A 17,415-nucleotide genomic window follows, 5' to 3' on the forward strand; every position below is an offset into this window, starting at 1 on the left:
GGAATGAACATAGTTGTGCCTACTAGTAATAACTGTGTGTAGAGGTGGTCTGCCTTTCTTTTTCTTCATAATAGTAGTTATAATCTTAAATGGAACACGTATATCAAATCTGTTGCCAAGGCCGCTGGAAAAATGGTGGGATCTTTCTATCGATCCAGTAGATATCTCACTGCTGATGCTATTCTCTATCTATATAAGAGCCAGGTACGTCCAAGGATGGAATACTGTTGCCACATCTGGGCAGGAGCTGCTAGAAAGGACTTGTCCTGCCTTGATAGAGTTCAAAATAGACTTCGTAGCCTCGTAGGAGATGTCCTTTTCTCCTCCTTACAACCTCTATCTCACAGAAGAGATGTTGCGAGTTTGTCTCTGATGTATCGTTATTTTCATGGAAAGTGTTCAACTGAGCTTCAATCTATGGTCCCCCCTCGCCAAACTTTCACAAGAAACACTCGTCTAGCTGTAAACACTATCAATAATTTCCCCCACTCTTTATCTGTGCCTAAACATAAACATAGATTCCATGAACAAAGCTTCTTTCTTAGAACTGCACGCCTGTGGAATTGTCTTCCGTTTTCCTGCTTTCCGGCTGACTACAATATGGTTGTGTTCAAGTCTAAGGTAAATAAGTTCTTGATGAGCCGTTCCATATAAGTTATTAAATTTACCAAATTTTCATTACTAATGATTACTATATTGACCAACTTCTACTGTACACTCTTTAACCCTTATCCTTGAGTGGCCTCTGGGCCTTGATAATGTGGTGATGCCTTTGTAAAAAAAAAAAAAAAAAAAAAAAAAAAAAAAATATAGTTTGCTTTTTTTTTTGCAAAGAAGTCACCACTTATCAAAGTCCAAAGGCGACTCAAGGACAAAGATTAATGAGTGTAAGGTGGCTACTGAGAGAATGGCTTAGTGATAGTTAGTGGAAATTAAGTAGAATTTGATTATTTACGGAGGCGGCTAATAACAGCACACACGACTTTAATGATCTTTTTAGTGTTGTTTTAAATACACAGTATCAATACATACTATTAGTTTTCTGCCACCCTTCAGATAAGGGGTTGAAAGGAAACCTCTAAAATTATGTCTTCTTTGGAAGACCAAAGTGCAAGAGATTGACTGATCTTTTTTTTTTTGTAATCTACTTGCTTTCATGAATCATTTCTAGAGAATCCATGTTGCCACCATTAATTAGATATTTGCTCTGTTTTGATCTTATTGTGTTGTAGATTTTTTTTTTTTTTTTTACTTTGCTTTATTTCATGTTAAATTATTTTTTGTAATATGACTTTTCTTTTTGTTTTTAAATTCAAAAAGTAAATAAAAAAAATGTATATGTCACATAAAGGCAACAAACACAAAAAGTGGTCACAATTTTATTAACCTAGTATATAAGTAAAAAGAATAAAAAAAAATTAAAAAGCTATATGTTTGTTATCGAATAAAATGCATAAAGATTGTGACTATTAAAGGATCTTTGTCAAAAGTGGGAACAATTAAAAAAATAAAGCATTTTCTTTTTTTATTTATTTATGGAGATTATTAGAAAGAAACACCAAAAAACTAACAAAGAACAAAATATGTTGGAAGCAAAACCATGTGTACATCTCAAACCTTGGAGTGTGTGTGTGGGGGGGGGGATATATATATATATAACAACCGAGAAGTACAAATACAACATCTCATGCTTTTAAATTAAAGCCGGTATTGAAAAGGTTTGAAGATTATCATGATTGGGGACACCAGAACAAGACATGTCAATGGACAAAATCTCTAAATAGAAATCCTATGATTTTAATTGAAACATTTAAAGGATCATGTAAGTTGTGTGTGAATGGCACCAGTAAATGTTGATCTAATTAAAACAATAAAGACAGATAATAAATACACATAAATACAATAATTACAGATAATAAATACACCAGAATACAAACAAGCACAAATTGAAAATTGATAGAAAACAACAGTGGCATATTGGATAAGACTACAATTGTATTTCTAAGTTTCCTTTATGGTCAATAATGAATTATGTTTGTATTTTTTCCTTTCTAGAAGTATTTTTTATAACAGCGGCAGATTTGAGTTACAAATAAGGTATCTTGGGTTTTGGAGAATTCCTTGTTAAAATAGGTTATTTTCAGTAGTAAAATCTAGTGATAATTTTTAAAAGTTAAATTCAATTTAAAGCTTGTTGGATTTTGCAATGCTGCTAGTTTAGGATGTGTCCTTGAAAGCTAGTATGAAAAATGCTAACAGATCAAGATGAAAATGGTCAGGGTTAAAAACAAAAACTCACCCATAATGCTTTTTAAAAAGGAAAAACATCTCAAATCTGGTTGACTAGAGAAAAGGTCAATAAAATAATGGAATTACAAAATTACCTGCATCTTTAGTATTATATACTGCAAGATGGTCAATAGCCGAGGTAGATTCAGGAAAGATAACATATGATATGTCAACTGAAGGTGTTAAAATGTTAAATAGTCAGTTTTTATATAAACTGTGAAATTCTTGTCAGCATCAAACATGTCTTTTGCTACAATTGTGGATTAGGTAGTTTTCTCGGGGAATAATGATAGGGTTGCTGGTTGAGCAGGCCTGATGTTTGAAATTCAAAACTTGCAAAGAAGCTCGTACATCATCCTTGAAATATCTAAATAATGCATTTCACAACTCTATAGATTTCATTAAACATGATTAACATTCTGTGTGGATTACATCTGTTGGTCACTCTTTCAAAATTTTTTAATTTTTTCACAAGTCTGAGTTTAATCTATGATGTGTAGCACAAATGGTATCTATTCAATAACTCAACTTAAGGAGTCTACATATTTTTTTTTTTTTTTTTTTTTTTTGAGTTTATAGAAAAATATACATTTTTTTGGAGTTTATAGAAAACATGTTTCAAAATAATCCAAAATATCCATGTTGAAAAAAATGCTCATGAGAAGTCTACCATAATTTAACCGTGGTGACTGATATAATAAAAATACGAGTATATTTTTTTTTTAAGACAAAAATATCTGGTCCACTTTGTCTAGTCATTTTCTTTCATGTTGCAGTCTCTTGTCAAAACCAAGACAAGTCAGTACTTTTTTCTGATAAAAGCAAAGAAATGCCAACTAGATGCTTAACACCAGTTTGGAGCAGTGGCATCAATATCAATTTTGCCATTCTAAATTCATCACATGGGCACAGCTACTGACAAAGCAAGAAACCATAACTCATACAACATTAGTGACCTCCAAGGTTCACAGCAGAGCACAACTTGTTCACAATGGTGCTGTGACTTGAAACCAAACCATGTTTAGCAGTGAGCCATGCAAAATGCAACACTGAATGAAGGCCACAATCATATCACATTTGTCTTCCCTGTTGGATTATATCCTTCTATTAATCTTATACATGTGCAAACATGTATATAACAAGGTTTATAAAAGCGATAAAATTTGATTAATTTAAATTTAAAAATTTGATTAATTTAAATAATAACTACTGCTACCAGAGACAACTTTAAATCTGTTTTTAAACATTAACTGTGAAAATATTAACCGTCAGAATTTTAAATGAACAGAAATGGATCACAAAGAAGAATAACGGAAACTGCCAAACAGGATGAAGAATTCTGATGCAATCATTACCTACCTCTGCACCAGATGACAAATCATCATTATCATCTTGCGGCCTCAACCGAGATTGAACTTATTACACCCTTCCAGTATTCCGTATCTGTCATAACACCCAAAAGATTTTCCTTAGAGATAAATGTATCTCATTGTATCCTATCTGGAAAAGTTAACTTCTGTAATCGATTATGAGATGATGGGTGCCTCTACAATACAAATGAAACAAGTTCATCTGTGGCACATGTACAATGCCCAGCAAACTGAACACATCTTTTACAAACTGAGGTTGATACTCTCGGTAAGTCTTCATATATCATTTCTAGAGTTGGGTGGTTTCACCATGAGAGATTGAGTACTCTTCTCAAAAGACGTGTGTAACATCCATCCAAACGACACTGTTGTTTTGCTGAAAGAGTCCAAGTTTCAGATCCATAGAATAAGATTGGCTCGATAAGTATGTGGAAAACTTGAATTTTGAATTTGCGAGCAAGATTGGATTTCCACATCTTATCCATTTTGTTACAAGCAATCCATGCCATTTCTAATGTAAAAGGTCTTTCTTAGAGTTCCTGATGTGTGATCCTAGATACTTGTAGTCTTCAACTAATTAGAGTATGCTATTTGTGATGGCCTAAAAATACACCAAGACTGCAAGAGATATCTGATAAGATATGGTCAGTTGTGGTGTTGGGTATTATGGTGATTGAGTTAGATAGTACATATATAAACAGAAGTTATTCATTGAAAGAAGTGATCAAGAGACAAAACGTGTAACATAGGCTAACAAGCTTGTAATGTAAAATCTTAAAGGATTCTACATTTCACCACTATGAGATCATTATAGTCTGACGCAATTAATTGTAAGCAGAGTACGAGTCAATAAATGTTTCTCAACATGTTTTTTTTTAACATTTACTTTTTATGAAAAAAAAACAAAAAAACCCATTAAACTTTAATTATCAGTAGTTTGTTTCTGCAAAAAATTTAGACAGATGTACATATCTAAATTATTCTTAGTCCTGGTGTAAACAACTGAAACAAGTTATGGTCTTGGATGTGCTTCAGAGTCAACTTTGTGATTGACATAAAACCAATTATCCAACAGAAGCACATATAAACCCTGATGAGATGTACAAGAAGGGCCAAGATCCTCTCACTGACTGAAGCATAACTCTGGTTAGAAACTATGCATAACCAATCGAAAATGTACCAAAATGCGAGCTGGGAGTTAATTGTTCAGAGTTGAATCCCGATAAAGTTTTTGAGATTCATAACTATAAGACAATCATAGCTGGACAAAATTAACCATAATTGTAATGTGGAAAGAGCAAATTCATAAACCTAAGGTTTTTCTACCACATGTTTCTGGAGTCATTTGCTTGCCTCTAATAAGAGAAAAAAAATGTTAATCACCTTTTCAGAACCAATTTTGGATAGATGCATACATTGTTAGAACCTTCTGTCCTAGCAGAAATGATTGCAACCAGTTAATAGTTTTGAATGGTAATTGATACAAAATACTGCATGATAAAACTCATCCTTAAATAAGGCAGTATACAAGAAAAAGAGTCAGAATATGTTCAAGCATAGTCTATCCACAAAAACAATATTCTGGTCAGAAACTACGCATAACTGATTGAAACTTTAGCTGGGAATTAATCATTTAGAATTGAACCTAAAACTTTCATAGTTTCCAGAAACAATATCACCAAAGAATATTTTTGCAAATCAAACTGTCACGAAATCTTTGACTGTTTCTATCACATATTATAATGCTATAATATCTATCGAAATTCACCCTTAATTACAGTACAAGGAGGAATGATAATTACCTATTTTACATTTTCATATGTCATAAATTTATTAACATAGAAAAAACAAAAACAAGCTGTTTAATAATAAATCGAAGGATACAAACATTGGTTCCACTCGTAGCTTACACTACGTGGTGTGAATAAAAATATTAAGTCGTACAACTAAAAGATATATATAAAAAAAAAAAAAAAAAAGTAAATTACTTACCACATTCATAAAATGTTTCAGAATTTTTGAGAGGAGGATGGATAATTTTTTTTTTTCAACTTTTATTCATATTAAATAAGGTTCTACACCACCGAAACATAAGGGGCTACTGTGAATTAGCATCACAATTTATAGGGGAATCTTAAGTGAGGAGTTCTGCAGCAACATGTTTGTCCACATACAATTACATTTCTACACGTAGAAAGCTTTCCATCATTTGTATTAGTTGGTTTATCAATCAAGTTAGAATCATTAGGCAATGCGAAATATTCTAGCATGAATCTAATCTGTTAGGTATTAATCTAATTCAATGTCTTTGAAATAAAATGTTTAAAAACTATTGTTAGAGTAACGTTGCAAGATAAACTATGAAATGCAGATATCAGAAAGAGGCTTAATATTAACAGATCCATCAATAACATTAAAAAAAAAAAAAAAAAAAAGAGATTAATATGGTTTGAACATGTTTCCCAGCTGCATAAACAAATTCTATCAGGAAAAGTTAATTCAAGAAAAATCAAGAGGTTGACTAGGAAAAAGATAGGTTCAACCCTAGTGTCATTTACACGTGAATTTTACAAAGAAAATATTCCTTGGCTACCAAACTCCAGATATGTAAAGAAATCATACTTATTGAGCCAATCTTACTCTATGGATCTGAAACTTGGACACTGTCAGCAAAACAACAGCGTCGTTTAGATTAATGTTACACGTTTTTTGAGAAGAGTACTCAATCTCTCATGGCAAAATCACCCAACTTTAGAAATGGTATATGGAGACTTGCCAAGAGTAGCAACCTCAGTTTGCAGAGGATGTGTTCAGTTTGCTGGGCATTGTGCACGCGCCACAGCTAAACTTGTTCCATCATTTGTACTGTGAAGGCACCCATCATTTCATAATTGTTCACCTAAGTTACCCTTTACCGATAGGATACGAGATACATTCATCTCTAAGGAAAATCTTTTAAGCGCGATGACAGATTGGGAATACTGGGAGGGTGTAGCAAGTTCTATCTCAGCTGATGCCGCAGGATGATGATGAAAGAAATCATTGATGAAAGATCAAGCGGATGACCATCAAAGAGAGGAGCCAATCAGATAAGAGTGAAGGCTGGCATACAACTCCTGACAGTTGAAAGACTGTCTTAACTGTGATAAGTGGTGGAATTTTGTTTCCAAGCATGTAGTGAAACTCTGTGTAGTATGCAAATAAATCAGACCTTATCTTATTTGTACGGCATAATCAAGTTGACACACCAGTTCCATTAGATCACTGAAGTTAAGCAACATTGAGCTTTGTCAGTATAAAAATAGGTGACCATTTGGAAATTCCAGTTGTATGTGCTCTCCGCTTGTCTCATATGTTTATATAATATTAACGGCTTTATACAAGGAGTCGTTTTGCAATAGTAGCAAACAGCATTTTTGACGTTTTCCCCTAAAGTTAGTGTTAAGCATTGGAATTAGTTTTTTAATTATTTATTTTGTAGCTTGCAGATTTGATTGACAAATAACGGTCAAAAGGTTCAAGCAATCTCTCTATCTGGAACCATATATGTGATAGTTGAATATTTCATGTTTAAATACATATTAGTTAAATTTCTCAGAGAATGATAACCCTTTGAACACAAGCAGATGACAATTTTGCAACTGCTATCAGCATGTAGAGTAGCTGTCATATGTACATGTTTATGGTAGTGGTGATGATATGGGAAATAACTACCTAGTTATGGCCAAAGTAGCGAAGAAAACAAGACTTTAGAGCCTTAGTAGAGTAACTACTGAAGATAAAATACACTGAAATAACAATTTGCTACCAATTAAATCTGTAACAGTTTGCCACAAGTGGGATTCATCTTTTTATTATCTTTTTTTTTCTTTTTTCTTAAAAATTGCATTTTCACCCCAAACAAGGTTCGGTGTCACTTTGACGTAGGGAGCTACTATTTGGGACATAAATTGCAGGGATACTATGTAGGGAGTTGAGCAACAAGATGTCACTTTACTTGAACTTCTGCATGTCAGTACAGCCAGGGAAGTAGGAACCCAGAAGGGAATTCTAAAGTCTAGCAGTCCTAAGGAAAAAAAACTATTAGACTAGAAGGCTTTCTGGCATCTAGGGATCTCTATGTAGGGTGGGATTTTGCTGCTTGCCAGGTTTGTTGGGGTTATTTATGCCAAGAGGGTACAAGGGCTTGTAGTTCGTTTGAGCACCTACCATTAAAATACTTGTAAAACAGGCAGAAGGATGCAATATTTTGTCAACGAGACAGAAACTGAAGCCTAGCTGACAGTTTTGGACTTATTAGGTTGGCGGCTCTTTTGAACTGTCCAGAGAGACTAGTAGCAGATGCACCAACCCAAATGTGACACCAATACTTTATACATGGATGAACAGTGGCTTTGTAGAGGTATAGGATACTCTCAGGTGTTTTCTAGCACGGTAGAGAGAACCCACCTTTTTCGCAGCAGCTCTGACAATACCTTTAATGTATGTGTTTCAACTCCTGTTCCCTGTGAATGTTAAGCCGATAAGTTTGAACAAAGTACTTTCAGGTAATGTATCATTAACCATGTCTATTGGTGGTTGAGAAGCTTGTCTTGGCAGCATTGAATGTTACTATCCATTTTTATTGCCATTCCATTACAAACTGGAGGTCTTCCTTTAGGGTTTCCGCCATTGCCTTTTTGTCATAATCAAATTCATCATCTGAAATGTAAACTGAACAACATCTATTCCAGAATTATTGCGATGAGGATTGACAATTAGTATTATTCGCATTATTCTGACTACTAATCTCATCTTGTTTGTTATTTTCACAATGTTTTGGCCGATGTAACCTCTGAACTTATTCAGGTGCATCTTTTCAAATTCTGGAATTGATACGTTAGATGCTAAGTACACCTAGTATAAAATTAAACAAAATATGGGAAACACTAATTAAAAATAGTAGATTAGAACACCATTAATAATGGTTTCCGCAGGTAATATTACTAAACAAACAATTCATTTAGTCCATAGGGCTGGGTATAAACAATGAATACCACAAAGTGAAAACAAACGCATACAAAATTCAAAATGTGCTTCCCTAGAGGAGGAGGAACTATCTAACATGAATTATTATGATTCATTTTTTTCATTTTGTTTGTTTTTATTTTTTTCACATTTTGGCCAATGTAATCTTTGCCTTTCTTCAGGTACATTTTTTTCAAACTTGAGGACTTTTATATCGAACTTGATAACCTGTACAGAATTTCAAACTGAACCCTTTTAGATAATAGATTGGCATATTGTTTAGACTTCATGGCTGGGTAGAAGTCTTAATCATAACATTCCAAGTTATTACCGCCTGTAGTAAGGATTGATCCTTCAAACTCCAGAAGACAATCACTTAGAACTGGTTGTTAATCAATGCATTTATCTGTTGTGCCATGAGTCCATATAATTCTGTATAGATTCCTGTTGCATTATGAAATACAAGATCTCCATCGAGCCTATAACAACATAAACAAAGTACAACTTACATCAGCAGGAGCCAAGACGCCCAAACAGCAGAAGCAGCCAATGATAACAACAACACATTTCTTACCCATCCTTCTACTCCGATTTACAGTTCATTATAAAACAGAATTATCGGGCAAAACACATTGCACAAGAAAATAGCTACACTAAGAGACGAGATCAGAAAAAATCTGACAGATCAGATACAGAAATATGTGGTAAAATCTAACTTCCCGGAACCTTTTTGTCAATAAAGGACACTTAATTCCAATTTAACTAACCTTGATGCTATGGGACCTTTCTATGTTATCTTCTCCAACCTCTTTTTTTTTTCAGCAAAGGTAATTCTAATTAACTCCAGTCTGAACTTTTCCAAACTTTGTTATTATCAAGAGGATTTTTCATTCAATACGTTTCATCAATAACTATTAAATTTAATATTCGGTCTTTCTTTCTTGCTACCATATGCTATTTTTGTTATGGTGACGTCGTTATTGAGCATACAATATTACACTGGCGTCAGAAGTATCCAGTACGATTGGTGCCAGAAAGTTACAATATTATACTGGTGTCATTCGTGTTTACAACAACTGGTATCAAAAGTCACAATATAACATTCCCAAGATTTCTAAGTTCAAAAAGATGCACTCAAAGAAGGTTTACTTAAGCTGAAACGTTGTGAAATAACAAATGAAGGGAATGCTAGTCCAATCAATTATTAATTCTCATCTAAAAAATTCCCAAATGTAATATGCAGCATTTTTTTTCTTTCTTTTCTTCGTATCTAACTACAGAAAAAGAAAAATTATTTAGACTATTATTCTCATCGGGGTCATTATATTTACCATATTCTTACCTATCTAAGTTCCAACCTTTTTCAGAAGTATTTTTACGAACTTGAGAATCTTTATATCAAACTCAGGAAACTATACTGAACCTTTTATTTAATCAAAGAGGTAGATTGTTCTCGTTCGATCAGCCATGACTAAATAGAAATATTTATTAATTTCTATATTATTCAAGAAAAAAAAAATTAATTAACACTTGTATCCAATCATGACCGACAAAACAAGAATGATAAACCCTCTTGGATTAAATGAAAGGTTAAATATAGGTTCCCAAAGTCTGACATAAAAATTTCAAAGTCAGAAATGATGTTCTTGAGGTTACATTGGCTGAAATGTAAAATAACAACCATGATGAGAAATAGTAATTCAAATATTTCAAATAATCTAAATTATCAATACTCCTCTAAAAAATTCTGAAACCGTTTCATTTTATTCTTTGGTCCATTTTGGAATTAAGATTAAAGTGCGAGTTAACCTTTTGACAACAAAATCATTTTTAGTTTACTTCATCTCCTAAACTACTGTCATCTATATTTTGAGGTTTACAAATAATTTGGGTTACCACTATATTAATTAAATTATCAGACAATTTCACAAGAATCCATATAATATAGAAAAAAACTGTTGGACATTAAGGACTGAAACTTGGTGGACAAATCAGGCATAAATTTAGATTGCACAAATGATTACAAATTTTATTAACGATTCTTTGGATGACATTTTTTGTTGTGGTGGGTGGGTTAGGGTGTCACCTATACTACAGTGTAATGAACTTTATTAGTTCAAAATTAATGATTCTGAAATTAATAAATATATCAATGCATATATCATGTTGAAACTATGTGACGTTTGATAAATAGCTACAAATAATATTGTAATTATTTCAGAATGTTTAAAATAAAAGACGTGTGATGAAACAATTTGCATTATTAAGATTACAGGCTCAAATTATTTATACAATAATTGAATTATCACTTTGCAAATAAAAATTCTCCACACTACGACTGCATTTTAAATTTTACCAACTTTTTAAAACCAATTTTTTTACACACAAAAAAGGGGGGGAGTCAATTTATTAAACAATGTTCTTTAAACAAAAAAAAAAAAATTTAAGTGTCCTGTTTTTTTTTTTTTAAGGAGAAAAATTAGTTTTAAAAAGGTTGATCATTATACATTATATAAAGCTATTTCCAATGTATATTGTTCATGCCTGAATTGCTAAGAAAACAAATCTGCTGAAAATATTCCTTTTTAAAAAAATTATGAAGGATTATTTAGTAAAATTATTAATATTTTTAAAGCTGTTAGCAAACCATAACCCAGTTACATGCAATATTAGTCAATAGGCTATTTGCCTTTACAATGCATTATAACAAAAAACAAAAATAAGAAAAAAATAGTTGCTTGCAAACATTTTTTAAAGATATTAATTAATGTTAAACTTATAGCATTAAATAGTTAAATTTGAAATTAAAAAAAAAAAGCACCCCAAATATATATATATATATATAAACCCAGGAATATCACCTTTCCTTAAATGCTATATTTTTAAAAATACGTTTTAAAATGTCATAGAAACAAAGAACTTGATACATTTGTACATTAGCAAATGTTATCTAATATAAATGTTATGGAGCAAAAGCCATAAACAATTATTGATTAAATCAAATATTTCAATGGGGATGAGAAAAAGCTCTCCACTCATACGAGCAAATGAAACTTCACAAGTTAAAACATTAAATCCTACTTTATTTATGCTATTATATTCATTTATTTATAACTGAACAAATTAGTTCAAGCAGGTCATAAAAGGTTAATTTAGCTTAGTCTAAGTCTCTTGATTGTATACTATGCAAATATTTATTTTTTTAGACAAAAGAAAAATCACTTGTGCAGATTTTTTGGTTAAAACAGCTGAAACAAATGGGTCATAAAAATGGAGAGCTAGAAAAAAAATAAAAAAGAATCAAAAGTTTCACACAAAAGAAAACAACAATATTAAGGTGTTAGCATAAAATCAACATAAATGGAATAAGTATAAGAATTTCATAAAGAGAATACATTATTAAATGTTTTGCATTTGCACTGTATATACACGGTGATTGAGTGTCCAGCATTACGCAGCCCCCCCCCACAATCCTATTGTAAAATACCATAACAAAAAATTAATATCACCATTTCATTTCTCATAACATTTTACTGAAATTAACAAATAAGAATGCAGATGATGATATGAGGTCCAGGGCTGGGAGCAAGAGTACAGCTAGTGTTCTCAGCTATTCTCAAATAATACTTTATCGTGTGCTAGTTAATAAATTTTTTTTTCCGTCTCTCTATAATACATGCACGCACGCACGCACACACACACGGTGATTGAAAATTCACTCACTATTCTAAAATATTCATAATTTATTAGCAAAATATAATTCATATAAGAAATAAATATAAGAAAATGTATAGCAAGTTTTACTTTTTATTAAAAATTCAATATAGGCCCCAGCATTCGCCATCATCTTGTTAAACCATCTGGGAAGTGAATACACTGCTTTTCATAAATTTTTGGAGTAATTGAATAAATAAAGTATGTCATTTTTACTAATGAGTTACCAATTATCCAGACTAAAAAAAAAAAGGAGACATTGGCAGTTGAATGGTTATGAATACTACGAGAGGATTGAAAAACATCTGACTGAAAGGAACAATTCATTCCCATTTGTCAGAAACATTGCTCATGAAAACATGCGTTTAAAAATGGTCTAACAAAATTATATAATTAAGCAATGTACTTAACATGTTATTAACTCTTTCTCTCTGCCCTTGACCTCTCAACCACAAGACTATCATTTGGCTGAATAAATCCTTCACTTTCTCTGAGAAGTGATTGGAGTAATTGAATAAATAAAGTATGTAAGGTGGCCTCTTGTTTCAGCTCTACAAAACAACCCACACGTGAAGAGATGCACGTAATTGAAATATCCTCAGTCGAATGGACAGGCACATAAACACACATATGGATTTAATTTGATAAATAATATCAAATGCTTATGTAAAATATTTGTACAGATATTAGCTTATTCGTCGTTAGTTTTTTTGTTGTTGTTTTTTGTTGTTTTGTTTCTTTTAAAACAAGTGTAGACTTTTGTTTGCTAGTCTTGTAACACCTTCCTACCTAATTGGGCTCTCAAAGGGTTAACTTTTATGAGCTAGCCTATTTGGAGTCGAGGGTACTGAACATTGGTGACGGGATTTCTTTTAGGCTTAGTTTATCTTGAAGTGATTCTTCTTTCCCCTCCTTTTCTATTATTATGATTAGTTCCTTACATCAGGTGGCTTTATGTCTTGTCTAGTGTGATTTCCATTAAAAAATGTTAATTTTCCAATAAAGTATATAAGATATGAAACAGCAAAACAAGAAGATCTCTTCTTAACAAAAAAAAAAAAAAAAAAAAAAAAAAAAAAATGGAAATTTGTCAAACATCTCATACATATGCTTTTGTTGGGTGTTCATTCTTATCTTCAGTTAAAGGCGATTTTTAACAAATAAAAAAACAAACATCTTGCTTTATTGTACTCAATTTCTCAAAAACAGTTTGGTTTGAGCAAGTTTTTATTGTTGAGCTGTGAAATGAAATAATTGGGATTAAAAAAAAACAAACCAGAAAAACTGTAAAAGTTGAAACAAATACTTTTAGTTGCTCTTTAACTAAGTTTATACAAATGAAAGTGTTTAAAAAGATATTTTCTTTTATCACACACATACACACACACACTTGAGTCCTACTAAGCACCATTTTCAATTGTCTATGGTTTCTCTGTACAGGGGTTTATCAGGACAACTTGGCACGAGGATACTTCTCCCTATACATAAGCCATGACCAAATGTTTAAAGTAACATAAAATTCAAAACCCAAATAAGATCAGCTCAGCATGACTACACAGCACTGGCTCATATGAGTAATGGTGCACCTTCTTCAAATAATGTTGCCTCTAGTAACATCACTAAGCTGGATACTCCACCAAACTAAATTAATTTTTGTCCTGGAATCCAATAAAACCAAGAGACCACAATAGACATATACTATAACATATTTAAATGATCAATTGGGAAGAGGAAAATAATATATGCCTTAATGGATAAAATTATATATATATATATATATATATATATATATATATATATATATATATATATACATACACACACACACACACATATATATGGCTTAATAAAGGAAAAAAAACTTGCAGCAGAAACAGGTATGCACATTTATAGCCAATAATGTTTGTATAAATAAATAAACATACTATATATATCCTGTTTGTTTTTCATAATCCAGTGAATCCTTTCAGTGTTTATATAATAGTGCTATATATTTATCTAGTAAATTTTTTATTTACAGACATTCTTACTACATGTGTGCAGACAGGTTTTGACTATAGCCTTAGTTTGACTTAGTTGATAGGATGAAAAATAACTTTGCCTGAAAAAACAAAGACTAAGCCAAAACATGTCTGCTCCACATATGTAGGCAAAATATTTCTAGAAATAAATACACGTTTGTATAAAAGAATTATTCAAAATCTGGTTTCATTACAAGTGATGAGGCCTGATGGCACTGCATTTTCAAACCTGCGACAACATACATTCACATTAGACCCTCTGCATAATCACACTGGTGTTTGCTCAGAGATGTACCAGTGATCTCTTTTCGCATTGTGCTCTGCAGTCCTGAACATGCTGTCTTAGAATTGTGTAAATGAACATGTATCACTGTCACATTTTCAGAGTTCTGTAATTGGCTAACTATTGTGATGTTCCTAAGTTTTATGCATTTCCTAATTAGCTTAGTAGCCTCTGTCTATTGCTAACGGTTTTATGACGATGGCTTAATAAAGAAAAAAAAGAAGAACTTGCAGCAGAAACAAGTATGCACGTATGTAGTCAATAATGTTTGTATAAATAAATAAACATACTATAATAATGCTCTGATTTTCATTAAGTACTCGTTGATAAACACCAGAGGTTTAGTGGATTTATATCTAGGAAACTACAGCGATACAATCATTATACATACACACACACACACAATGAAAATGAAATACAGGAAACTGCAACTCTTTATTTGTCTGGTATTTGGCAGGACATTTAAAAGCAAATTAATATATTGTTTTTCTTTTTTTCTCATTGAGTAGTGAAAGTTTTCAAAAGAACCTTCCTCCTCCTTCTTAGACTACATATTTTTCTTCTTTTTTTCTCATTTTCTATGTGGCACAGTTTATAATTTTAAATCATAAAAAATGTTTTTAAAAATATAATAATCATATTGATAATAAAGTTATATCATAATAACCATAATAAATTTAAGAAAAAAAAAAAATTTTTTTTTTTAGACTAGTTTTAAAAAAATGAAAAAACAATTTCCAAGACAAAATTAAAATAGAGTAGATATAAAATAAAAGGGTGAATCAAAGGTTTGGCAATACTTGCATTTTGTAGATTCTGTGATGGAAGCAGTTGCAGTTTAAAACCTGAATGTATGCTTTAGGTGTTCAGATTCTCCCATAATGCCACAAGAAAAAAAAAAGCAAAAAAAAAAGCAACCAAAAACATTTGTTGTATAAAAAATGAATTCATAATTCATCACTGTAACATACCACCAAATAAGATGCATGTAATGTGGTATCTTATGTTACAAACCTTTGTAACGAATAAGTATATCTTTATCTCTGTAATATAGTGTTGATTCACATTTTTAAGTAGGACATTGCCTCTTATAGTTATATGTTAACAAAGCTTTATCTTCGTTGAGATTTGCTTGTAGCTCGTCTAGTCATCTTGATCAGCATTTCCTACACAAAGACTAAAAACAAACAAAAAGATTTCAAGTTATTCAACTTTTGCTGTTTATTCTCACACTCATGTTCAACAGGTGGAGGTGCCACTGCTTCACTCAGTTTTCACTTTCACTCAGTGGCACCTCCACTTAGTGGAGGTGCCACTGAGTGAAAGGGGAGCAAAGCACAGGATTTCCTTGCTTTTCAAAATCAACTTTACTTAACCTCCTTTTTTGATCAGCTCACCAGATTTATCAATATTGATTTTTATTTTTTTTACACATTTCTTTTCTGAACCAACAGAACATGTGCATTTTAATCATTTTTACTTAACAAATTTCCTAAATCACAAACTGTCAAAACAACCCTGGTTTAAATTCCACAAGTGGCCAAATTTGCATTCCATTTACTAACCTATATTTTGTGTAACTAAACGGTTCAACAAACTTCCGGCAAGGTCAGGTTTATCTAAAATCATAGATTCTGAGATCACAATTCAAGTCAGAGAAATAAAAAAAGACAAGTAGTAGTACTCAGAGTATCTGACAAGCGCAACATTTCACAGTTGAATACCATATTTACAATCTTTGCAAAAGTACCAGAAACTGCTAAATAAGTTCCCAAAATATTACGAAACCTTTGACTCTCCTTTGAAATACGTTATTAAAAATGATCCAATAAAATCTTTTAAACAAATTTGAAGTAATCAGAATATTGAGTATTAACTCACTCTGCTGAAATTTTAAAAAGGTCCAACTCCTGGATTCCAAGCTCCTGTTATTCTTTCTATATGGATTTCCATTGGAGATCAATAGGCAGACATTTCATCCTCAGCAGAAAGTGCCAAACAATTCAAAATGTGCAATTAGAAAAAGGAAAATTCCAGAACAACAAAGAAACTGTGTCAGTAGACGGAGATAAAAGTTTTAGTATAAGTGTGCATGGAATGTGACAAAAAGAAATGAAAAGGAAAGCGTCAAAATTAGGACAACGTAACATTTGGGATCTTCTTACCTCCTGTAATAAATCCTGAGCTGCAATGGCTTTTAAGACATTCTTTTTGCTCGTTTCTTGAACCTCTCCACCAAGCATGAGTTCATCCAACATGAAGTAAGCTTTTTCAAAGTTAAAAATGATGTCAAGTTCACAAACCTGAAAAAAATAAAATAAATTGAAATTCATGAGTTTAGAAACCAGTACTATGCAGAATTTAAAAAAAAAACAAAAACAAACATTTCTTTAAAATCTAAGTTTCGGCGATATGCCATAATCAGGAATAGAATTAGCTTGTGTTTTTTTTTCTTTTTCTTTCCTTGCGGCAATGGAAAGAAGAAATTTAAATTTAAACAATGCTTACATTGAGGAGGAAAAAATAACTTTACTAATTCATTTTACACACAAGTCATCCGTTTCTCCTGCTTAAAAACATTTTAAAATATCACCATTGAAGAAAATTACATGGACTTTATTTTTCTAGTGACTGGATATCACTGAAACTCAAATCGATTTTAAACAAATTTTTCATTTTATATCGTGTTGTACTGGTTTTCCAAACTTAGGACTTTCAATTTAAATGCATA

At 31.7% G+C, this 17,415-nt stretch overlaps 1 protein-coding gene across 8 annotated transcripts in view; it reads right to left on the minus strand.

Moving 5' to 3' along the window:
* Nucleotides 1-17,415, minus strand: part of LOC145292965 (AP-1 complex subunit sigma-2) — a 143,114-nt gene that overhangs the window by 90,099 nt on the left and 35,600 nt on the right. For 7 of the 8 annotated variants that reach the window (XR_013869633.1, XR_013869634.1, XM_080139195.1 and 4 more), the window contains exon 4: nucleotides 16,850-16,987. Coding sequence is in view for 5 of the 8 variants with exons in the window: in XM_080139195.1 (XP_079995321.1) it covers nucleotides 16,850-16,987 (138 nt within the window). In the remaining 3 variants the exon portion in view is untranslated. Of the gene's footprint in view, nucleotides 1-16,565; nucleotides 16,988-17,415 lie in introns of all 8 variants that reach the window. The other variant, XR_013869632.1, reaches the window with a different exon arrangement.

Source organism: Euprymna scolopes, chromosome 14 (genome assembly GCF_053919585.1).
Source record: "Euprymna scolopes isolate OS-2025 chromosome 14, ASM5391958v1, whole genome shotgun sequence".
Classification (NCBI taxonomy): domain Eukaryota; kingdom Metazoa; phylum Mollusca; class Cephalopoda; order Sepiida; family Sepiolidae; genus Euprymna; species Euprymna scolopes.